This window comes from Pantherophis guttatus, chromosome 2, assembly GCF_059756535.1.
Source record: "Pantherophis guttatus breed Tessera chromosome 2, ASM5975653v1, whole genome shotgun sequence".
In the NCBI taxonomy this organism is placed as follows: Eukaryota; Metazoa; Chordata; class Lepidosauria; order Squamata; family Colubridae; genus Pantherophis; species Pantherophis guttatus.
In genome coordinates, this window is record NC_142064.1 from 290,746,044 (window position 1) to 290,770,095 (window position 24,052).

The 24,052-nt window shown below is 44.0% G+C and overlaps 2 protein-coding genes across 3 annotated transcripts; one reads left to right on the forward strand and one right to left on the reverse strand.

The window, feature by feature from the left end:
- Positions 1–2,539: 2,539 nt before the first annotated feature.
- LOC148116128 (uncharacterized) lies at positions 2,540–17,879 on the reverse strand. Its single transcript, XM_087884858.1, has 5 exons — positions 15,391–17,879; positions 15,023–15,137; positions 14,842–14,909; positions 13,544–13,673; positions 2,540–4,229 (listed from the first exon to the last, which is right to left on the reverse strand). The coding sequence occupies exons 1-5, from the start codon at positions 15,802–15,804 to the stop codon at positions 2,725–2,727; spliced, it is 2,232 nt and encodes a 743-aa protein (XP_087740984.1). The 5' UTR covers positions 15,805–17,879; the 3' UTR covers positions 2,540–2,724.
- Positions 17,880–20,223: 2,344 nt separating this feature from the next.
- On the forward strand, positions 20,224–22,216 carry LOC132710750 (rano class II histocompatibility antigen, A beta chain-like). 2 transcript variants are annotated; one of them, XM_060687807.2, is made up of 4 exons: positions 20,225–20,907; positions 21,064–21,177; positions 21,415–21,438; positions 22,060–22,216. In XM_060687807.2, exons 1-4 carry the CDS (start codon positions 20,334–20,336, stop codon positions 22,074–22,076), a joined length of 729 nt encoding a protein of 242 aa, XP_060543790.2. In that variant the 5' UTR covers positions 20,225–20,333; the 3' UTR covers positions 22,077–22,216. The 2 variants fall into 2 exon arrangements, with proteins under 2 accessions (XP_060543789.2, XP_060543790.2); XM_060687806.2 differs by lacking the exon at positions 22,060–22,216 and having other exon boundaries at positions 20,224–20,907; positions 21,415–21,637.
- Positions 22,217–24,052: the final 1,836 nt, after the last annotated feature.

Genomic DNA, 24,052 nt, shown 5'->3' on the forward strand with positions numbered 1-24,052 from the left:
TCCTCCATATTAAACTTCTTCAGTTGCACTTTTCAGTCAAGGGTTTTGATTTTATCTCCTGATTCTGACAACGAGGAGGCTGGTGTGGTGCAGTTCACCCTGTGCAGCTGGCAATCGAGTCAAACAATGAGGAGGCTGGAGAAGATGTGATGCCAGAGGCAGGGATTCAGCCAGGCCCTTCAGAACCTGGTGGGGACCTCGGCTGTAGAAAAGTCAGCACAAGGCCGCTAACCAGTGGACCACTAGCAGCCTGATCGCAAAAGTGATCCTCACAATTACAATAATAAATCTCTTCGAAAGCTCATGCTTAGATGATCACAGAATGAAAGGTGAAGCTGATCATTCAAACATGTCTCTCTGCGCTGAAGACTGAGCCGAACTGGGGAAGCACCAGGCGAGGAAGGAGGGACTACATGTGCAAATTATGAGCACGTGCTCAGTCTCCAGGCAGAACAGAGCAACACCCATCCTATCCTGGATTCTCTCGATGCAGCTTCAGGGAGAATAACATATGTTTATTCCCTTTCAACCCCCTCCCCCAAGGCAGGCCCACACTGCAGGGGTGTAGTTGATAGGCAGGGACAGACAGAGGGAAAATAGACCCATTTCATGGAGGAAAAGGCTGGAGAGGACCAGGGATTCCTCCCCATTTCATCTGCAGGATATTCTGGAATTCTCCCTAAATGACTTAATTAGAAGATTAATCAAGGAGGGAGGGCCCACTTCCCCTGTTCCCTCCCTGCAATAGCTTCATAGGAACAGAGAAGATGGGGCTAGGATGGGGGTGGCAGCAAAGGAGGGAGCCTGGGGGTCGCTTGGCTGGAAATTGAGTCAAATGTCACAAGGAAAAGGGGGGGGGGTTCAAGAAGAACTGGCCACAAAGTTGGGGTGCTCTCTCCCCAAGGGAGGAATGGGAAGGAATGTCCCTCCTCCTTCCCTTCCCATTTGCAATTTCCCAAAATGTGGAAAAATTTTGGGCAAGATTTTAGTGTTTGTGTGTGCTTTTCTTTTTCATTGCAATACTTTTTCAGGTCTCTGTAAGGAAAAGCTGCCCCAAATCTCCAAAATTTCCTTGTCCGGCCACCTGTTCTTCAGCCACTGGACCTCAACGGGTAAAAGCCCATCGTGGTGCACAAGGAGGATGGTGTTGGGGGAAGCGGGTTCCATTGTGGTGGAGGAGATGGTGACGGTGGGCTTGGCTGGAGGGAAGGAAGGAAGAGGAGGCATATGAGAAGCACAGGAGGCCCCAGAATAGAATACCAAGTTGGTTACTTCAGATGCCACATGGGACTGACTGACCATGTCCAGAGCCCTGGCAACCCTGATTCCAGGATGCACCAAGGCTTTGGCAGAGCCATGCCAAGATCCTTGCTGAGGGGGGGATTTGGGGGAATGCAGAGGGAAACCCCCCAGACCAGGCTCTGCCTGCAGCTGACCAGCCTCCTTCCAGGTGGGGTGGGGTCCGAGTCCCAGATGGCAGCTTGGCCGGGATGGGGGTGGTAGGCAGGGGTGGGTTCTACTTACGTTTACTACCGGTTTGCAACGGGGCCGCATGCACTCGCTTCACTCGTGTGCTCTTTTGCACAGGCGCAGAAGCATTTTGGTGACGTCGGGGTCAGTGGGCGGAGCCTCCCATCGGTTTTACTACCGGTTCTATAGAAACCAGGGGCAACCCACCACTGGCGGCAAGGAGTGTGGAAGGGATTGGGGGGGGGGAACTTGGGGAAAGGGAAGGTGGGGGCAGATTGAGGCTGAGATCAGGCAGATCCCAGGATCACCACACAACCTTGGACTGGATCCCTCTTGATCTCCTCCTTCACCAAATCCTCTAACTGGCACAATTCTTAGATGGATTAATGGGAGGGTCTGGGTGAGCCCCAGTGGTGGGTTGCTCCTGGTTCGCACCGGTTTGCAAGAACCGGTAGTAAAAATTTGTGGTAGTTCGGAGAACCCGTAATAACATTGGCTGGCCACACCCCCGAACCAGTCCCCGGCCCGATTACCGCTCGCTTACCCCGCCCACCTCATCAAAGGCTTTTTTTTTTCTTTTACTTTTAAAAAGCATTTTTTCTACAACCTCTTCGGCCGAAAAAATGCTTTTAAAAGTAAAAAAAAAGCCTCTGATGATCGTGCGGCTCAGCTGGGATTGTCAGAGCTTTTAAAAGCATTTTTTCTGCAATCTCTTAAGGTTGTGCAAAAATGCTTTTAAAAGTTGAAAAAAATTGGCCACGCCCATCCAGTCACATTAACATCCCACCAAGCCAACATTCAATTTGTTATTTCTAATTTGAAGCAGAGCTCTAATCTGGTTGCCACCCAGACAAAGAACAACATTTCAGGTGTGGGTTGTTCTTGTTGTTATTTTTCATCATAAGCCCATTTGCATCTGGGAACATTAAAGATCTTTGTGGAATAGCTAAAAAAAAGGCAGCGGCTTTACAAAGTGAAAATCGTGAGTGAGCAAGAAATGCAAATTTTGCATAAGAAGAAATATTTCAGCATGAAAACGGATGGAGCATTTTAAATAAATGGAAATTGAAAAGTTTCAAATTGGCATTATATTGAAAACATCTTGAACTCATATAGATTACTTTTAATAGTTGATTCAGCCTTTCATACTTCTAAGGTTGCTAAAATGAGGACCCAGATTGCTGGGGACAATATGCTGACTTTGTAAATTGCTCAGAGATAAAGTGGTAAAGCATTGTGGAGTAGTATATAAATCTAAGTGGAATCGCTATTGCTATATAGTTTCTCCCCAGCGTGGATCCTTCTATGAGAAATAAGAGTACCATTCTGAGCAAAGTTCTTTCCACATTCCATGCATTTAAATGGTTTCTCTCCTGAGTGGATCTTTTTGTGTCTTGTAAGTCCACTGCCATGAGTAAACGTCTTTCCACACTCCATGCATTTATACGGCTTCTCCCCTGTGTGGGTCCTCTTATGGGAAATAAGATTGCTTCTTTGAGCAAAGGTCTTTCCACACTCCGTGCATTTATACGGCTTCTCCCCTGAGTGGAGCTTTTTGTGTCTTGTAAGTCCTTTGCACTGAGCAAAACTCTTTCCACACTCCATGCATTTATACGGCTTCTCCCCTGAATGGAGCTTTTTGTGTCTTGTAAGTCCATTGCGCTGAGCAAAACTCTTTCCACACTCCATGCATTTATACAGCTTCTCTCCTGTGTGGATCATCTTATGGGAAATAAGATGACTTCTTTTAGCAAAGGCCTTTCCACATTCCATGCATTTAAATGGTTTCACTCCTGAGTGGAGCTGTTTGTGCCTTGTAAGTCCAGTGCTCTGAGGAAAACTCTTTCCACACTCCATGCATTTATACGGCTTCTCCTCTGTGTGGATCATATTATGCAAAATAAGATGACCACTTTGAGTAAACGTCTTTCCACACTCCATGCATTTATATGGCTTCTCCCCTGTGTGGATTCTTTTATGGCAAATAAGATTACATCTATGAGCAAAGGTCTTTCTACATTCCGTGCATTTATATGGCTTCTCCCCTGTGTGGATTCTTTTATGGGAAATAAGACTACTTCTATAAGCAAAAGTCTTCCTACATTGCATGCATTTATATGGCTTCTCCCCTGTGTGGACGTTTTTGTGTCTTGTAAGTTCACTGCCGTAAGGAAACATCTTTTCACACTCCATGCATTTATACGGCTTCTCCCCTGTGTGGATCATCTTATGGGAAATAAGATGACTTCTTTTAGCAAAGGTCTTTCCACACTCCGTGCATTTAAATGGTTTCACTCCTGAGTGGATCCTTTTATGGATAGTAAGTTGCCAGCTTGTCCTAAAACATTTTCCACATTTCAAACATTTATAAGGTTTTTCTTTTGTGTCAATCGCTTTTTGAGAAGTAAGGAAGTTATTTCCAAGAGAAAGAATGAATGTCCCATTGTAATTTTGTCCGTTGTGGCTTCTTATAGCATCTTCTCCTTTTTTGGGGGTTAAATAGTGTTCATTTACTTGTACTTTAGCTTTGATTAGGTTCACAGTTTTCCCAACATATTTTTTCTTTATTTTCTCTTCTTGGGCAAGAAAGTCTTGCATCGGAGCATCAGTGGAAGATGAGCTTTCCTGATTCCAATTCTTTGACTGATTTTTCTCATGGCTTCCTAATTCCATTTGAATTCCAAACTTCTCCCTTCCATCTTTAGCATTGATCACTTGGAGCAATTCACAGGAATCTTGATTCTCCTGCCCATTATTACCTTCAAAGCAAAAGGGAAATGAAAATGATAACAAGGTTAGAGAAAAAGATCAAAGCGTAGAAAGTCAAGTGAATTTCCTTCTGAATTTCTCCAAAATTCCATTAGGTTGTATGTTTGCATGCTTCCAGGGGTGTGATATAAACATGATGATTTCTATATTCATAAGTCATGAAAGCTTTGAAGATGTCTAGAAAACATCTCTTTCTTTACAATTATCTATGGTACTGTATATATATATGCAAACCTCACTCAGTTTAGAGTTAAGGAATAGAATGGAATAACAGAGTTGGAAGGGACCTTGGAAGTCTTCCAGTCCAACCCCCTGCTTAGGCAGGAAACCCTACACCACTTCAGACAAATGGTTATCCAACATCTTCTTAAAAACTTCCAGTTTTTATATTTTTATAACATGATTTATAACAAACTAAACGAATTGGAGTATGAACATGTTTGCTTAACGGGCGACTTCAATGCGGTTATGGGTGCCACTAAAGATTATGCCAGGGGGGTGAATATGGGAAATAGGAAAGGGGTAAGGAAGATACTGCTGTTGATATGTGATCAAATTCAGGATGAATTAGGACTGGAAGATGTTTGGAGAGTTACACATCCAAGAGATGTATTCACGTATTTCTCCCCTAGACATAAGACATGGTCCAGGATAGATATGATTTGGGCTATTCCAGAAATATTAAGATTGGCTGTAGAAATAGAAATTGGACCAAACGAATGGACGGACCACAATCCGGTGACAGTAACTTGGAACGAAAGAAAGTTTAGGGGAAGATGGACAATGAGGACAGATCTGGTAAGGGAGGAGGACTTTGTCACGGGATTGAAAAAAGAACTAAAGCTTTTTTGCGAGGAAAATAGACGAGAGGATACCTGGGATATTATGAAAGCGGTTATAAGAGGATATTCGATAAAAATGTTGGCGCATAAATGGAAATTAGAAAGAAAGAAGAGGGGCAAAATTTTAGAAGAATTGGAAAAGCAAGAGAGGGCATTACAAGTAGACCCGAGAAATGAGAAGATAAAAGAGAGAAAAGAGCTTCTTAAACATAAATTATCATTACTGGATCAAGAGGAATTGGCGAACAAACTTAAGCGGGGGAGGCAACATTTTTTTGAACATGCTAATAAAGCAGGTAAATGGCTCTCATATAGGTTAAGAAAAGAAACAGAAGCAAAGAGAATTGATGCCTTACAAGATGGTGAGGGAAATCTCGTGGGGAATGTGGAAGGGAAAAAGAGGGTGATTACAAAATTTTTTGAGAAATTATATCAAAAAGAGGGAATACAGGAGATGCAAGTAAGGGCATAGCTTGAAAACTTAAAATTAGCTAAAACCCCACAAAATATGAAGGATATTCTTAATTCAGAGATTAGGGAAGGAGAAATTGAAACTGTTATTAAGAAGCAGAAATGTGGCAAATCACCGGGACCGGATGGATTGCCAGTTGAATTATAGAAAGAGATATACGATATATTATTGCCAAATATGAAAGACCTATTTAATGAAGTTCTAACTAAAGGTATAGTTCCCAGGTCATGGATGGAAGCTTACATCACGTTGCTTCCCAAGCCTGATTCTGATCGAACACAGATTAAAAACTATAGACCCATCTCCCTACTAAATTCGGACTACAAAATATTTACATCAATATTAGTGGAAAGATTATTTTTTTTTAAAACGAATACATCCACCAAGATCAAAACGGCTTTTTGCCATATAGATACTTACGAGACAACGTTAGAACCATCATGGATACACTGGAATCAGTGGTGGGTTCCTCTTGGTTCGGTCCGGTTCGGCCGAGCCGGTAGCGGTGACGATATGACGTCACCGAACTGGTTCTCCCCCTCCGCCTTCCCACCCCCCCACACCCCCCACGTTATTCTTACCTTTTATTTGGTCCCACCCCCAATCTATTGCTGCCTCCTGAGTCCCAGCTGATGACTAGAGGGAAAAAAACTGTTTAAACTCTTGCCGTGGGGCTTCAAAGGGCCGTCCTACAGCTGATCAGTGTGAAAAGCAAACAAATGAGTCAGGTCGTAAGTGCGAGGACTGGTCGTAAGTGCGAGGACCTTCCAGAAATGACTCTGACCAGCTAGCCACACCCACCTAGTCACATGACCTCCAAGCCACACCCACAAAATAAGCCACGCCCACAGAACCGGTAGTAAAAAAAATTAGAACCCACCCCTGACTGGAATATTATGAAACACATACAGACAAAGAAATGGTTCTAATGTTCCTCGACGCGCAAAAGGCGTTTGATAGGGTTAATTGGGACTTTATTTTATTACAAATTGAGGGGATGGATTTTGGATCTAGTTTTACACAAGCTATCCGGGCACTTTATACTGCGCAATACGTAAGAGTGTTAATTGAAGGTGAAACAACAGAGGAGATATAAGTACGTAGGGGAACTAGGCAAGGATGCCCACTATCCCCACTATTATTTATTTTGACTCTGGAACCTTTACTAAATCAAATCAGACAAAACAAAGAAATAAAAGGACTTAATGTTAGGAAAGAGGAGTTTAAAATACAAGCGTTTGCAGACAACCTCGTCTTTATATTGGAGGAGCCAATGACCTCAGGGCCAAATTTGTTAAGAAGTATTGAGGAATTCGGCGCAGTAGTGGGTCTACAAATTAACAGGGACAAAACCAAATTACTTGTTAAAAATCTTAAGGGGACACGGAAATTGGAGATAGAGAATGTGATGGGAATACAAATAGCTAAAAAGGTAAAATACTTGGGCATATGGCTGACCCCAAAATGCTCCTCGATAAAAAAGAATAATTATGATAAACTCATCTTGCAAATGGAACAGGATTTAGATCGGTGGAGGAAAGTACAGCTATCCCTGGTAGGAAGAGTGGCAGTGATAAAGGCACAGGTGCTGCCAAAATGGATATATCTTTTCCAAACGGCCCCGGCAAGATTAGAGAAAAGTTTCTTTAGAAAAATGGATCAGATAATGGGAAAATTCATATGGCAAGGGAAAAAGTCATGTATTAAAATGATGCAGGAGCATAAAACAAGGGGAGGCTTGGGACTCCCCAACTGGGAGCGGTACTATCAAGCTTCTTGCCTGGTTTGGGTAAAAGATTGGATAATACTGAAGAGGAAGCGTATATTAAAAATTGAAGGGTATAATCTACAGCAGGGGTGGCATTATTTTCTCTGGCCAATCAAAGCAGGACAGCATAAATATTTTACAAATCACTATGTAAGGGGATGTCTGATTAAGGTATGGAATAAGATCAAAGGAATGATGTATAGCAAGATTCCATATTGTTTTGTGACCCTTGAAGTGACTACACACCCACCTCTATACAACTTGGATAAACCTGTGATGTACGGGGAATTGTTGGACGGTGGGGGAAATCTTAGATCTAAAGCGGAACTACAAATACAGGGAATCAATTTGGACTGGTGGGCATATGCACAAATTCAAGCAAGATATCAAAAAGATAAACCCAATTGGGGGGGGGGGTTCACTTCACCACAAGAGTTCGATAAGGCCCTCCTGGAAGGTGATAAGAAATGTATCATTAAGGTATATAACCTCCTCCTGTCCCGATTTGTAGCTGAGGAAATAGTTAAAGACTCGATGATAGCCTGGGGGAGGAATTTTGGATATTCATTAGATCTGGAAAAATGGCAACGAATATGGAATAGGAATGCGAAAATGATGATGGGAGTGTCTTTCAAAGAAAATATATTTAAAATGTTATATAGATGGCATATACCACCAGCAAGAATTGCAAAGATGTTCCCTGGAACCTCAGCAGAATGTTGGAAATGTGGGTCAGCCAGGGGTACATTTTACCACCAATGGTGGACATGTCTACAAGCCCAAAATTATTGGGCTCCCTACACACGGTCACTCATGCCCTCGTCACCTCTCGTCTGGACTATTGTAACGCTCTCTACATGGGGCTCCCCTTGAGGTGCACTCGGAGGCTCCAACTGGCGCAGAGTGCGGCCGCGCGGGTGGTTATGAGAGCAACGTGGAGCTCCCATGTAACACCTCTCCTGCGCGAGCTGCACTGGCTCCCGGTGGTCTTCCGAGTGCGCTTCAAGGTTCTGGTTACCACCTTTAAAGCGCTCCATGGCTTAGGACCTGGTTATCTACGGGACCGCCTGCTACCACCAATAGCCTCCCACCGGCCAGTACGCTCCCATAGAGAGGGGCTCCTCCGGGTGCCATTGGCCAAACAATGTCGACTGGCGGCCCCTAGGGGGAGAGCCTTCTCTGTGGGGGCACCTACGATCTGGAACGAGCTCCCCCCGGAGATACGGAGGATCCCGGATCTGCGCACCTTCCGCCGCGCGCTTAAAACGTTTTTATTTCATCAAGCTGGCCTGGCCTAAATCTTCTCCCTTTTAAAATTTTTAAATTTAAATTTTAAACACTAATTTTAATTTGTTTAATTATGGGATATTTTTAAAATTGAGCCAAATTGTTTAATCTGTTTTAATCTATTTTAAATTTTGTATTCCAGTGTTTTATCTTTTGGCTGTTCACCGCCCTGAGTCCTTCGGGAGAAGGGCGGTATAGAAATCTAATAAAATAAAATAAATAAAATAAATAAATTGGAGTAAGATAAAAGTTTGGCTCATGGAGATTACAGGAGTCAGTTTTCAACTGAGACCAGAGGTCTACTTGCTAGGAATAAACCCTGGGGGGCATAAGGAAAACAGACTGGTACCTTTTCATACACATTACCACTGCGGCTAGAATTGCATATGTGCAACTTTGGAAAGGGAAGGAAGTACCATCGGATCAGATGATTATCAACAAAATTTTGTGGTGTGCAGAATGTGATAGATTAACATATATACTTAAAGATAGACAAGAATCAATTTTCAATCAAAGCTGGGATAAATGGTACCAATGGACAGAAGTCAAAAGAGCCTTGATAGTACAGTGGTTTAGTGCACCCTGTCATTAACACAGCTGCCTGCAATTTCTGCTGGTTCGAATCTCTCCAAGGCTCAAGGTTGACTCAGCCTTCCATCCTTTCTAAGGTAGGTGAAATGAGGACCCAGTTTGTGGGGGCAATAAGTTGACTTTGTATAAAATATACAAAAGAATGAAGGCTATTGCTTAACGCATTGTAAGCCGCCCTGAGTCTCCGGAGAAGGGCGGCATATAAATCAAATTTAAAAAAAAAAAAATGTTATGAGGTAGATGTTAGGGAAGCATGTAGCATAGATATGTAAATAGCAAGCTAAATATAAATATGAGGACCCAGTTTGTGGAGGCAATAAGCTGACTTTGTATAAATATACAAAAGTATGAAGGCTATTGCTTAATACATTGTAAGCCACCCTGAGTCTCCGGAGAAGGGCGGCATATAAATCAAATTAAAAAAAATAATAAAAATAAAAATAAGGGAATATTAGATATAAGAAGATTAACAAATGCAAGATGTAGTTTGAAGCTGTAGTATGATGATATGTAATGTTATTTAGAAACTGTATATATATGGGGGTTGACTCAACCTCAGTCGTATGTATGAGATTGTGTTTCGTTATAGTTTTTATTCTGTTTTTTGTTTCGAATTTATAATAATTTTTTTTTAAAAAAAAACCTTCCAGTGTTGGAGCATTCACAACTTCTGGAGGCAGGTTGTTCCACTGATTAATTGTTCTAACTGTCAGGAAATTTCTCCTTAGTTCTAAGTTGCTTCTCTCCTTGATTAGTTTCTACCCATTGCTTCTTGTCCTGCCTTCAGGTGGTTTGGAGAATAGCTTGGCTCCCTCTTCTTTGGGGCAGCCCCTGAGATATTGGAAGACTGCTATCATGTCTCCCCTAGTCCTTCTCTTCATTAAAGTAGACCTACCCAGTTCCTGCAACCGTTCTTCATGTTTTAGCCTCCAGTCCCCTAATCCTCTTCATTGCTCTTCTCTGCACTCTTTCTACAGTCTAAACATATTTTTTACATTGTGGCGACCAAAACTGAATGCAATATTCCAAGTGTGGCCTTTCCAAGGCATTATAAAGTGGTATTAACACTTCACGTGATCTTGATTCTACCCCTCTCTTTATGCAGCCTAGAACTGTGTTGGCTTTTTTGGCAGCTGCTGCACACTGCTGGCTCATATCTAAATGGTTGTCCACTAGGACTCCAAAATCCCTCTCACAGTTACTCCTATTGAGCAAGGTACCACATATACTGGACCTGTGCATTTTGTTTTTCTTGCCTAAATGTAAAACCTTCCTTTTTTCAACGCTGAATTTCATAATAATCAGGGGAAGCATCCAAGGAGGAATTAGGAGAAAACTTAAGTATTATTGGGGTGGGTTAATTTCAGCAGAGACCTGTGAGAAATGAAACAATTTTGAAAGAAGCTCCTTCTTCCCTGGTGTACCTTGGAGCAGCTGCTCCATGGTGTCCGTCTGGTGGGTGGGACCCCCCGTTCAGCCCATTCCTTGATCCCAGTGATGAGACTTTGGAGTGAAATCCCTTGCTGAAGCCACCCATTGCCTTGTAAACGTTCTTTGTGCCGAGACTGGAAAGGTTGGGAGCAGTGGTGGGTTTCAAATTTTTTTACTACAGGTTCTGTGGGTGTGGCTTGGTGGGCGTGGCTTGGTGAGCATGGCAGGGGAAAGATACTGTAAAATCTCCATTCCCACCCTACTCCAGAGGAAGGTTACTGCAAAAATCCCCATTTCCTCCCGATCAGCTGGGACTCAGAAGGCAGAGAATAGATGGGGGTGGGGCCAGTCAGAATTTTTAATACCGGTTCTCTGAACTACTCAAAATTTCTCTTCTCCAGAACTGGTCAGAACCTGTTGAAACCCACCTCTGGTTGGGAGGCTTCAAGAATGGCTATTTCGCTGCCCCAAAGTCTCATCGGCTTCCAAGGGCTCTTTGACCAGATCTCGTACAGGCCTCGGTTCACAGAGAATGGAGGCCTAAATTACTTTAGTGTGAGGTTACACAAGACCAGTAGTGAAAGATCTCAGGCTACTAATCTCACGTGATCTCACACTGCAGTACTTTAGGCCGGTGTTCGTTTAAGAAGTGAGGACTGCACGAGATCCAGGGCAAAAGTCTTTGAAAACGAAGAGGCCTTCCCCTCTCTTTGCAAAGCATTTGGCCCTGGACCTTGTGCAGGCCTTGGTTAGCAGAGAACAGAGGCCTAAAGCACTGTAGTGCAAGATCACGTGAGATCTTTTGTGCAAGATTTCCCACTACTGATCTCACATATCTCTCACTACTTTAGGCCTCATTTTTCTGCAAGTGCACCGAAGTAGACAAAGGAACCAATGGCTTGCCACATCGTCGCAAGGTACCATATTTTTTGGACCATAAGATGCACCTAGGTTCAGAGAAGCAAAACAAGACTCCCCGGCGTCCAGAAGCACTCTGCGTTTTTGGTCTCCCAAACCCTCTGTGAGGAGGACAAAAACGGGACCCACAAAGACCAAGACAAGGCCTGTTTTTGCCTTGCAGGGTGCTTCTGGACACCAGGGAGGGCAAAAAACAGACACACAGATGGTGTGGGAGGCCAAAACCAGGCTCTCATTCGCTCTCTAAGACACAGACATTGCCACCTGCTCTTTTTGGGGAGGGGGAGAAATGCATTTTATAGTCTGAAAAATACGGTAACTCCCTGTGGGGGTGGGGGAATAGGTACAGTGAATGTTGCAGCGCCTCTGCTGTCATTCGTAAGGGTGAATGACGGCTGTGGTGCTGCAACTCTCATAATCTCTACCCTGGACCACCCCAATGATGCCCTTGAAGTGATGTCCCGGTGCCTGGAGGCTGTACGGATCTGGATGGGGAGAAACAGACTCAGGCTCAACCCATCCAAGACCGAGTGGCTGTGGTTTCCGACATCCCGATATAGTCAGTTGGTGCCATCACTGACTATTGGGGGGAGTCGTTGGCCCCCACGGAGAGGGTCCACAACTTGGGTGTCCTCCTGGAGCTGTCTTTAGAAGGGCATCTGACGGCTGTGGCCGGGAGGGCATTTTATCAGGTTCACCTGATTCGCCAGTTGCGTCCCTTTCTGGATCAGGACTCGTTAAAAACGGTCACTCATGCCCTTGTCACTTCCCACCTGGACTACTGCAATGCTGTCTACATGGGGCTCCCCTTGAGGAGCACCCGGAGGCTCCAGATGGTCCAGAATGCGGCCGTGCGGGTAGTTATGGGAGCGACGTGGCGCTCCCATGTGACCCCACTACTGCGCGAGCTGCACTGGCTCCCGGTGGTCTTCCGGGTGCGCTTCAAGGTTTTGGTGACCACCTTTAGAGCGCTCCATGGCCTAGGACCAGGGTATCTACGAGACCGCCTTCTGCCACCAGTAGCCTCTCACCGACCAGTATGCTCCCATAGAGAAGGGCTTCTTAGGGTGCCGTCGGTCCAACAGTGTCGACTGGCGGCCCCCAGGAGGAGAGCCTTTTCTGTGGGAGCACCTGCCATCTGGAACGAGCTCCCTCCGGAGATACGGAGGATCACTGATCTGCGCACTTTCCGCCGTGCCTTCAAAACATTCCTATTCCAGCAGGCCGGCCTGGCCTAACCTCTTTTTTAAACTGTTTTTAATTTTTTTAAATTTTAAATTTGTCTTATAAAATTGGGGTTTTTAAATTTTGTTTTCTGGGCCAAATTATTTAATTGTATTTTAATGGTTTTTTAACATTTGTATTATATGTATTTTATCTTTTGGCTGTTCACCGCCCTGAGTCCTTCAGGAGTAGGGCGGTATATAAATTCAATTAATAATAATAATAATAATAATAATAATAATAATAATAATAATAATAATAATAATATTTTGGGACTGGGTCTCAAGTACTTGGTGGAGGGCTGGTCGTAACGTGGAATGGTCGCTAAGTGAACTGCCGTAACTCGGGAATTACCTGTACCCTAGGATGCTCTGAGTGACATTGCATGAGGCCTTTGTTCTTGAATTGGATTGGGAGAATGGTCTTCCATGGGCTGAGGGTGAAAGTTCTGTTCTCACACAATTTGAGGAGGTTTCAGAGGACAAATGACAACACGCTCCTCTCACATGACCTCCAGAGGACACATAAAAGCACACCTTGTTCTTCTCAGCCCCCACAGGTAAGTTCAAAGAGAAATGGAAAAATTGAGAAATGAAACGGCACAGAAAGCATCTAAGCAAAGAGACATTGACTCTTTCCTTCCTTGGAGCACGAGAAGATCCTTTCCTTCTCCCTCCCAGGAGACGATATCTGATTAGTGGTTTTTTAATAAAAAAATTAACTATAATTTGTCCTCTTGAACTCTCTGATTGGGGACTAGAGAACTCTTACCCAGAGAGACCACGTTCCTATGGTTTTCAAGCATGACTTCCGAATGCAGCGCTTTCTGGTCAGGATCCAGCTGAGACCATTCCTCCTCAGAGAACGACACAGCCACCTCCTCGAAGGACACAAGACTCTCCTGAACACGGAAAAAACAGAACAGAACAGGAGGATTTGCAAGATCTGTTCATCTTCATGAATGATTTAGACAAGAGGATAGAAGGGGAACTCATCAAATTTGCAGACTAGACCAAATTGACAGGAATAACAACACTCAAGATACAGAAGAATCAACAGATTGGGCTCCATTTAACAAATGAAATCAACATTGAGAAATTTAAGGTTCCACATTTAGGAAAGAAAAACCAAATGGACTGGCACAGAATAGGTGATACCTGGCTGAACAGTAGTAAGGGCAACAGGGGTCTTGGAGTCCTACTGTTCCATTGTTCCCAAAGTCCCAAAATAAAGATATGCACCAAGTTAAATGGCTGTGCGTCACACAAGTCCCAATATTAGGTGAGAAAATGGGCAAATCTGAAAATTGCTTTCACTGAAGAAATATTTGGAGAAGTTTTATTAAGTTTATTGATTCTGCAGAACTTTCAGTGCCTTTTAGTAAAGTAATCCCACTTCTGGATCAACTGATCTATCGCTCTGTGTATCACTGATTGATCTAGTAGTCTGAGCCATTGGCTGAAAGGAGGAAAAGAAAGAAGAGAAAATTCCCTGGGAAAATCATTTCTCAGCCTTTGCAAAGCGGGAATGTTTGATCTCCTAATTGAGGCTCAAATCAGAGGATTGGAAATTATTTTGTAGCCCAGAGTACCTGGATTACATGCTCAACAGGGCCACTCCCTTTGGATTTTAATAGTCGGCTTTATTTTTTAATACAATTTGCTTATTTTTGAACTACAGGTTATAAATAAGGCTTTTTAAAAATGGTAATGTGGCAATGTGAGTATTTATTTATTTTTCATTAGCCTTGCACAATTCCGAGTCAAAGAATTACCCCCCAAAAAAGGGTCTGGAGCAGTTACTGTCACTGTGATATGTTTATTCCTATTTCTTGAAGGACTTTTTAAAAATTGCTTCTTGCAAATTTGGAGAGGTACGTAGCAGAAAGAGGAAGCTATGCCGGCTGACAGGAACTTGAACCTGCTATTCTGCTCTGCATGTTGTGGAAGAAGACAAAAATAATCCAGGCCAAACAAGGGGGGGGGGGAAATAGAAGGAGGGAGCCCTCTGCACACCCGCTTCACTTCCTGAAGGGAGAATAGAAATCTAATATATTTTCCCTTTCTTACCTGATTTGGAGGTTCAACTGCTGTTTGATCTCCGTCAGAAAAACCAGAAAGCTTCATTCTTTGTTTCTCTGTAAGGAATAAATAATTTCAATATGCATAATTAACAAAATAGGAGATATTCTATAGAAAAGAAGAGATAGCGAAGTTAAGACAGATAGGAAATTGGAGGATCTTCCATTACCTCCTGAGGTGTCCCAACTTGGATCTTCCCAAGGGATCCTCCTGAAAAACAGCTCCTGAGGGGGATCTGATGGGTTCTTCTTTCCCTCAGGATCTCTGATCTCCACAGTGCAGCACTTCCAGTAGGAGGAAGGAAAAAAGAAGTAGAATTAATGAATGACACACGACATAAAGTGGATTCTTATATTCGGAACACAACCTCATAGCCTCCAATATCCTTCTGTGAGGTTGAGTGAGAAAACAAGGGAACTCTGTCCTAAAAGAATTGGTGAATTTCCACATATGATGAACGCCAGAGAAGTTTGGGAAGGAGGGTGAAGTATTCAAACAGATTCTCTATTTCCTTCTGAGCTCCCTAAAGTCTCTCACCTGCAACTGGATCTGCTCCTTATGCTCCTCTGCCTGACTCAGGAGGAGGCCTTCCGCCAGGGCCACCGCCTGGGAGCTGGTCTCTGCTCCACACTCCCGCACCCAGCCCTCCATCTCTGGGGGCAGAATGAAGAGGAGCTGCTCCAGAACCACCAGGTCCAGCATCTGGGCTTTGGTGTTCTTCTCTGGTCTCAGCCATCGCCTGCAAAAGCCATGGAGTCGGCTGCAAAGTCCTCGGGGACCCTCAGCCTCCCGGTATTGGATGATGTTCCAGGGCTGAACTTGTGAAGGGAGGATGGTTTCCTCCTCCAGGATCTTCTGCCCAGTTCTTGTCCAGAGCTTCCCCCCCTTCCCAGGCTGAGCAGGTGAAGGGCCTTTTCCGGCTCCCTCCTTTCCAAAAGATTGTGTCTCCATCAGTGGTGGGATTCTACTGGTTCGCACCGGTTCGGTAGAACCGGTTGTTAAGTAGTTAAGCAGTTCGGAGACAAGTTGTTAAAAGAAATCTCCTTTTGTTTTTTTTCCACTTTACAGGGTTAATCCTGTAAGGATTAATTACAACATTTGGTGTTGTTTCCTAGCCTAATCTTTATTACAGAAACTGCCTCTCCGGCAGTATGCCTAGACTTACTGTCACTTCCGGTTCCGGAGGTGCTTGACTTTCTTAAAAGGGGAAGTGTTGTTTTAAGCTTTTTACACCGCTGTTGGGAGGAAATACTCCCCTGTTAGAGTTCTTCAATGATCAGCACTTTGAAGAAATAATTGAATAACAAAGCAGAAGCTTTTAATGACAAAGAACCAAGATGAGTGACATTCAGCAAGGCTTATTGGCTAGCTAGAAAGATTTACATTCAAACGTGAATTTACTTACCCTTTCTGACTTTTGGTCTAAAACTGGTTTTTGGTGAAGTTTAATTCTGGGCTTGGTGATGTTTAATCCTGTGTTTAGTGATGGGATAGTGATGGGACCCTATTCAGCTTGGAAGGAAAAATGTTAATTTCTGTTCCTGAAATGAAGCAGCTTCGGAAATCTGACTAGTTCCTGTGTCTCTTTGTTCTGGTCATTGGTTTAACAAGCGACAGCTACTCTGTTTGCTTCTTTGCTTCATTCTGGAGAGCTTCAATGACGTCTCTGCTAAAGGGTTTCACTTTATGAGCAAGAGTTGGCCGCTGATAGTTATCATTGCATTTTAACTCTTTTAATTCCTCAAGGTGCTCTGGCACCCTCCCTGATTTGTAACTCCTGTCTGCAGGTATTTCTTATCTAATGATTGGTATTTAGGGCAGCATTTTGCAAGCAAAGAAGCTTTTTGCATTTTTGTACAGGTAATCCTTGACTTACAACAGTTACAATGGCACTGGAAAAAGTGACTTATGACCGTTTTTCACACTTATGACTTATGATCATTGCAGCAAACTGTCATTACGGCAAAGAAGCGATGTCACATGACCACCTGGCCACGCCCACCCAGTCACATGAAGCACCGCAGTTGTGAAATGAGTGACACGGTTGTTAAGAATGCTGCAACGGGCATGAATGATGACCAGTCTTAAGTGCGAGGACCGGTCAAAAGTGCGAGGACCTGTCAGAAATCACTTTTTTCAGCCCTCTGGGTAGTCCTTTTGTGCATATGGACTACTCAGAGGGCTGAAAAAGTTATTTTTGCCTGGTCCTCGCACTTTTGACCAGTCCTCGAACTTACGACTGTCCTCACATTTTACGTTTTTCACCCTATCTTGTCACCATGGTGAAGAGAAGCAGTTGTGAAATGAGTGACATTGTTGTTAAGAATGTTACAATGGGCATAAATGATGACCAGTCATGAGTGTGAGGACCAGTCAAAAGTGCGAGGACCGGTCAGAAATGACTTTTTTCAGCCCTCTGAGTAGTCCCTATACACATAGCTATGGCCACCCTGTCACATGACCAGCTAGCCATGCCCACCCAGTCACATGACCTCCAAGCCACGCCCACAAAATAAGCCACGGCCACAGAATCGGTTGTTTAAAAAATTGAATCCCACCACTGGATAATTTCCCTCTTCCCAAAGTCACTCAAGAGCCCCCCTTTGCAGTCCCGGGAGATGAAATGGGCAGATTCTCTCTCCATGGCAGGGGTGAAATCCAGCAGGTTCTGGAGAACCGGTAGCGGAAATTTTGAGCAGTTCGGAGAACCGGCAAATACCACCTCTGGCTGGTCCCAGAGTGGGGTGGGAATGGAGATTTTGCAATATCCTTCCCCCAGGTGTGGGGATGGAATGGGGATTTTGCAGTATCCTTCCCCTGCCACGCCACCAAGCCACGCCCACAGAACTGGTAGTAAAAAAATTTGGATTTCACCACTGCTCCATGGGGTCCCTGCCCATCAGCCACTGCCCTGCAGTGTGAGCCCCGGGGGTGGGGGTGGGGGTGGAGGTTTGTGGAACGGGAGGGGGAGGGGCAGGCTGGATCTTTTCCTGCTGAGACCTACCAGCTTCCTTTCAGGGCCTCCCTTTCTTTAAGGCGGGCGGGCAAGGGGAGACAGGAAGGGGGTGGAGATTATAGAAATGGTTCATATTTACTAAGAATCTACAGTAGAAATAAGAACCGAGGCTGCAATTTGACTTCCTCTATTATTGTGCTGGAAAAAAGGTTTCTCCCTCTCTTTTATTCCTTTGCCCTTTATCCCCTGCTTGTCCTTCCCCTTCCTTTCCCTTTTCCTCACTACCTTTATTTTCTGTTTTATGCCATAATAGTCTTAATAAATAATAATCAAAAGTCGTTTTAGGAGCACTTCTTGTTCCACAACCGAAATATGCAAATTTATGGGGAAAAGGTTCATCAGATTCCACTTTATATCTGCACTTTTATCCTGGCACAATTTCTTCCAAAAAGTTACTTTATATATTTTTCTGTTGAAAGAGAAAAATACCTTGAAATAATGGCAAAGATGTGGAAGTTCTCCGAGGAAAGGAGCGGGAAGCGGAGGAGAAACGGCTGAAGTTTATTCCGGGATCTTCACGCGGGGCTGCTTTGCAAGGAAAAGGGGGATCCCGACCCACAGAAAGGAAGAAAGGGGGAGATTCCTTCACATTTGGGGTCACGGGGTAGGAAATCGGAAGGAGCCGCTTCATACAGGCATGGCTTTCAAAGAAGGGAAAGGCCGTTTTCTCTTGTAAAGCCAAGAGATCCGTGCAGAAATTCCCCCATGGCCTGGTGATCCGGCTGGATTAGGAGGGATCCCTGCAGATCCCCTCCGCCTCTTCCTGCCTGGACTGTCATCTGAGGGTTTTCCTGGCTTCCCTTCGGATTGGGGGGAGCGTGTGACCCCCAAGTCCTGGCTGGCTGTGGGGCTGCCCCTCCCCCCTTGTCAACCAGCGCAGCTGCTGGGGGTCCCTCCTCCCCTTCTGAGCCCCGAAGGACCCTCGAGCTCTGGATCCACTTTGCCCTTCTGGACTCTCGGCTGATCCAGCTTAGGCTAATTCTGGGCACTGTGGGAACTCAGAGGGCATCTAGTCCACCTCTCCAGGAATACTGAGGAGATTGGATGAGTATCATGCGGGGGTGGGGCGCAAAACGGAGGTCCCTTCCAACTCTCTTATTCTGTTATGATCCCGGAAAACCAACCCTAATATGATTTGGGGTGGGGGAGAGGAATCCAGCAAGGTCTCTCTCGCTTATTCAATAGAGGCAGTCCTTGACTTACAACAGTTCATTTAGTGACCATTCAAAGTTACAACAGCAGTGAAAAAAATGACTTATGACCGCTTTTCACACTTACGACCGTTACAGGGTCACATGATCAAAATCCAGATGCTTTGCAACTGACTCATACTTATGACGGTGGGAGCGTCCCGGGGCCACGTGATCCCCTGTGGCAAGAAAGATACACGGGGCAAAATTCATTGAACAAACGTCTCACTTAGCAACAGAAAATTTGGGGCTCAATTGTGGTCATAAATCAAGGACTCCCTGTATCTACATATATATTTCTCTCTATCCCTGATTCATTTCTATCCTATTCAGGGACCTCCCGTCTCCCTCCCTCTTCCCACCCAGAAGCCCCTCCCTCTCTTTCTCTGCTCCAGAAATGCTGTTTTTGGCACTTTGGGATAAAAAAATGATTTTTTAAAGAAAAAATTTCAAAAGGAGACTCTTCTGCCTGTCGTCCGCTTGATAAGCTCCTTTTTCTTCTTTCTTCATTTGAGTCATTTGCAGTCCGGCAGCTTTTAAATCCAAGAACAAACAAACAAATAAAGGAAGTTTATAATGATTATAATAAATTTATAATGATTCAATGCTTAAACCAAGATGTAAAAGCCCGAATCACGTGGAATCCTGGTCTGGTGTCTGTCTTGAGCAGAAGCTGATTCAAAGGCTGAGAAATTTCAGCCAATTTTGGGGGTCTGGGAGAAAATCCCTCCTTGAAACCCCCTTTTTGTTCACAGACTCAACTTCACCTGCAGCCAAATCCTTCCTTCTGAATCCCCCCAAAGTCCCCTCCCCCCTCCCCGGAAGGATCCTCTGCAGCACCTTGAAATCCCCAAAATCTCTTCTGTCCATCTTGCCCCTAAAGAATTTGGGGTCTGTCAGTCTTCTGGCAATTATGGGCAAATGGCTTCTCTGCCCTTTTCTTTGCGGCCACATCACAGCCTCTTTTCCAAAGCACCAGAAGGCAAGAGAAGAAGCAATGGACGGAAACTAATCAAGGAGAGAAACGACAGAAAACTAAGGAGAAATTTCCTCAGAGTGAGAACAATCAATCTGGAACTTACCTTGCCTTCAGAAGCTGTGAATGCTCCAACACTTGAAGTTTTTAAGAAGAGATTGGACAACCACTTGTCTGAAATGGTGGAGGGTTTCCTGCCTGAGGGGGTTGGACTGGAAGACCTCCGAGGTCCCTCCCAACTCTCTTATTCTGTTATTCTGCTGTCGGATTTGCCTATTTTGAGGATTCTTCCCTTTGGATGAGTTCACCTGATCCCAACCAGGAAGGATTTAGGTTTTCCCATTTCTCAGGATCCCTTTTCATTCCTTGCTGCCATTCGCTTTGGAAGAGGACTCCAAACACCGTCCCAAAGGAGTTTCTTCAGACGGCAAATAGACTTTGTTTTCCCTTGAAGACCTTTTGCTTCTCACCCAAGAAGCTTCAATTGGGACAGTCAGAACTGAAGAAGCTCCTCGGATGGGAAGCAAAATGTCTCCTGTTCTGGGCCCTCCTGTGTCTCTCATGTGGCTCCTTCCCCTCCTTCCCTCCAGCCAAGCCCACCGTCACCATCTCCCCCACCAAGATGGACCCCACTTCCCCCAACACCATCCTCCTCTGCACCGTGACCGGCTTTTACCCCGTGGAGATAGAGGTCCAGTGGCTGAAGAATGGGCGGCCGGAGGAGGAGGGCGTGGCCTTTGGGGAGGAGCTCCAGAACGGAGACTGGACCTACCAGCTCCAGGTGATGCTGGAGACCCAGCCCCAACGGGGGGATGTCTACACTTGCAAGGTGGGGCATGCCAGCCTGGAGGCCCCCATCACCGTCCAGTGGGGTAAGTCCCTCCCCTCCCTCCCCTTCTGGTTTGGGAACCCCATCCTGCCCTAAGAAGGGGAAGAGACCCTCCCTGTGGGGGGAGACGGAATGGAGCCTCCTGGGGGAAGGTGGGCCTGATCCTCCTGCTCAGGTGAGTCTCCTTCTCCTTCCCCAGAGCCCTGTTCCTCCAGCTCTGCCAGGAGCAAACTCTGGACGGGGATCATGGGGGCCGTGATAGGAGTGGCCTTCCTGGCTGCGGGTCTCTTCTCCTACCTGAAGAGCAAGAAAGGTGAGTCTGGGGGGCTGGAGGAGAGGTTGTGGGGAGGGGACCCTCTAGGGGAGGCCTCTCCTCAAGCTTAGCAGGTGGCCAAGAGGGGCTCCTTGGGGAATATTTTTGGCAGCTTCTCTTGTTTGAGGAGCTATAAGTGAAGATCACACAACCTATTATGGGCTATCGATGGGGAGGGGGTCCCCCTGAGTCCTCCAGCCCATGAAGGGTCCTGATTGGGTCTTTTTCTACTTCTAGCAACTCCCATCCAACCTCCTGCAGGTGAGTTTCTCCTCTTCCTTCCTCATCTCATCCTCTCCTACAAGTTATTGGTGGTTTTAAAAATTCTTTAATTTTCTTGGCTTTGAACCCACAGCAGCTTCATCTATATTATTCTTCCTACGAATCACTTCCCTTCCCTTTGCTTTGCTATAAAAGAATAAACTTCAGATGTAAGAAAACCCTGGAATCCTCCCTTCCTCTTCCTCTTCCTTTTTGCTGCCCCCACAGGAGGCTCCTCCCTCTGCTGCCTCTGGATCCACCATCCTGGCTACTTTGCGTCCGAAGCCAGAACTGGTTCAGGAGGAGGGTGGGCAGATCCAGGGGGACGAAAGGGCAGGACCCCCCTTTCTGCTCAGAGGCTCCCTTGCTCTGCTTCCCCTCAAGCCCCCTTTTGAGGAGCAGAAGCCCAGCAGGCACGGTCCTCCCTGAGCATTTGTGGGGAGCCATTGGGGGGGGGGCACCTGAGACTCCCCCTACATTCACCCACCCATTTCAACCATTTCTCTTCTTCACAACTGGAGGGACCCAGCGTGAAATGAACGGCTAATTGGCACTTGGGAATGTTATTTATTTATTTATTTATTTAAATTTATATGCCGCCCCGTTAATTGGAGAGAAAAGAACAAAGAGGAAGTTAAAAGATCAAAAAAGAAAACTTTCTACCTGGACTTAAAATTGAATTTGGAGGTATTAGAAATAATACAAGAAAAAGAAAACTGAGAGAAAGCATTTTTTAATAATAAAAGGAAAAGAAATTGAAGAGACAAGAAAGTATTTTCTATATGGATTTAAAAGTGATACTTTGTTGCCTGGGGATTTGTGGACTGGAGAGAGACATCTGCTGGAAAGAAAGCACTGCAACAAATGCTTTAAACATTGAAGGAACAGTAAGAATTTTGACTATCGTGGGAAATTTTAAGGAGTACTTGTTTAAACAGCTGGATCCCGACTTTGAAAAGAAGTGAAAAAGAACAAAGCCTTAAACTGGAATGGTCTAGATAAATATTTGAACTGGATATTATTTGGAAATAAAAAATAAGAGAGACACTACATGGACTTGAATTTTAACTACATATAAATTAAAATAAAATGTTTGAATAGACAATATGGAACATTGGGAATATGAGGAAGTAATGGAAATGTTTAAGAAGATGCGTGAAGCATTTAAGGGTGATAAAGAAGCGGAAATATGGTTAGAATACCCCCCCCCAAAAAAAGGAAAAAGAATATAAATGTGAAGCAAGAACATAATGTTGAAAGGAAAATAATTGAAGATGAAAAAATAGATGATTACACTGGGATTGACAGTGAAAAACAAAATGTGGATAGGGGGGAATATCACCCAAAAAAGAAAGGAGGAGAAGGAGATGGGAAAAGACTGAGGGAGAGAATTAAAAGGGTAACAATTTTAAAAATGAGAGAAACGATTCAGGGGAAAGATTCAATAAATATAAAAAGAAAAAAAGAAAATAAGAGAATGGGAAAAAGGGAAAAAAATATTAAGAAGTGGAATTTTGGAGAGACCAAAAGAAAATGGGTAAAAGGGGAAGAATAATGGAGAGAAAGAAGGGAAATAAAGCATTTAATGGTTGATTTAAGGGAAATGTATTAATAGTAGAAATTGCATATAAGAAGTAAACAAGAAGTATATTGTTTATTGTAAAATGGATCAACAGGTGTAATATGAAATGTAGATTGGTTTAAATATGAAAATAATGGAAATTAAGATATAAAATTGAAAGGCTAGTAAATGAGGAAAATTATTGCTGTTGGAATATGAAATTATGAAATGAGTTGAGATACATTAATAATTTTAAAATGTGATGGGGACTTTGAAAAATATAGTTAATATGTGGAGAAAAATCGGGTTGCCCAGATACCATTGTGGAAAATATTGAATTGAAAATTAATACAACAATGGAAAGAGAATGGAAGGAGTAGTAGAGGGAAAAAGGAGAAGAGAAGGAGAAAGAGGAATAGAAGAAAGGAAAAAGGATAGGAAGAAAGGGAGGGGAAATAAGAGTAGGAGAGACAGTTAGAAAGGGAGGAAGGAATGGAGGAGGGGAAAGGAAGGGGAAGTAGAGGAGGAGGAGGAGAGGAGGAAAGAGGAAAGTAGAAAAGGATAGAAGGGAGGGAAGAAAAAGAGGAAAGGCAAAGAATTGTTGTAAAACAAGGGAGATGAAATGGTAGAAAGGCAACCCCGAGCATGTTCAAATTTATTAGGATGAAGAACAAATTAATATGAAAGTTAAAAGGGAATACATATGATTAACAATGGATAACTAATTGAAATAATGTTAAGAAAGTAGGATTTGAGGGTAGATGGTGATGCCGTTTATAAAATAAGCATAGAAGTATTAAGATAAGATTAAAAAGTATGGAAAAAGAATATTTTGGCAAAAATGGTAACTATGTAAAATGAAATTGGATATGATAAGTTGTATAAATTATGATATGGTCAATACTCTGTTCATAAAATATGTGTGTGTAAAAGAAAAAAATCAATAAAACTTGATTAAAAAAAAGAAAATGGATGGAGCATTTTTAAATCGGTGGAAATTGAAAAGTTTCAATTTGGCATTTTTATTGCAAACATCTTCAAGTCGTATAATTA

Excerpts from the sequence above, each read along its gene's own strand:
- LOC148116128 (XM_087884858.1), bottom strand. The coding sequence starts at position 15,804 with ATGGAGACACAATCTTTTGGAAAGGAGGGAGCCGGAAAAGGCCCTTCA. Across the intron at positions 14,910-15,022 it reads AAGTTGGGACACCTCAGGAG|AGAAACAAAGAATGAAGCTT; the intron begins GTAATGGAAGAT and ends TATTCCTTACAG. Across the intron at positions 13,674-14,841 it reads CAGTTGAACCTCCAAATCAG|GAGAGTCTTGTGTCCTTCGA; the intron begins GTAAGAAAGGGA and ends TTCCGTGTTCAG.
- LOC132710750 (XM_060687806.2), top strand. The coding sequence starts at position 20,334 with ATGAGTTCACCTGATCCCAACCAGGAAGGATTTAGGTTTTCCCATTTC. Across the intron at positions 20,908-21,063 it reads CCCCATCACCGTCCAGTGGG|AGCCCTGTTCCTCCAGCTCT; the intron begins GTAAGTCCCTCC and ends CTCCTTCCCCAG. Across the intron at positions 21,178-21,414 it reads CTACCTGAAGAGCAAGAAAG|CAACTCCCATCCAACCTCCT; the intron begins GTGAGTCTGGGG and ends TTCTACTTCTAG.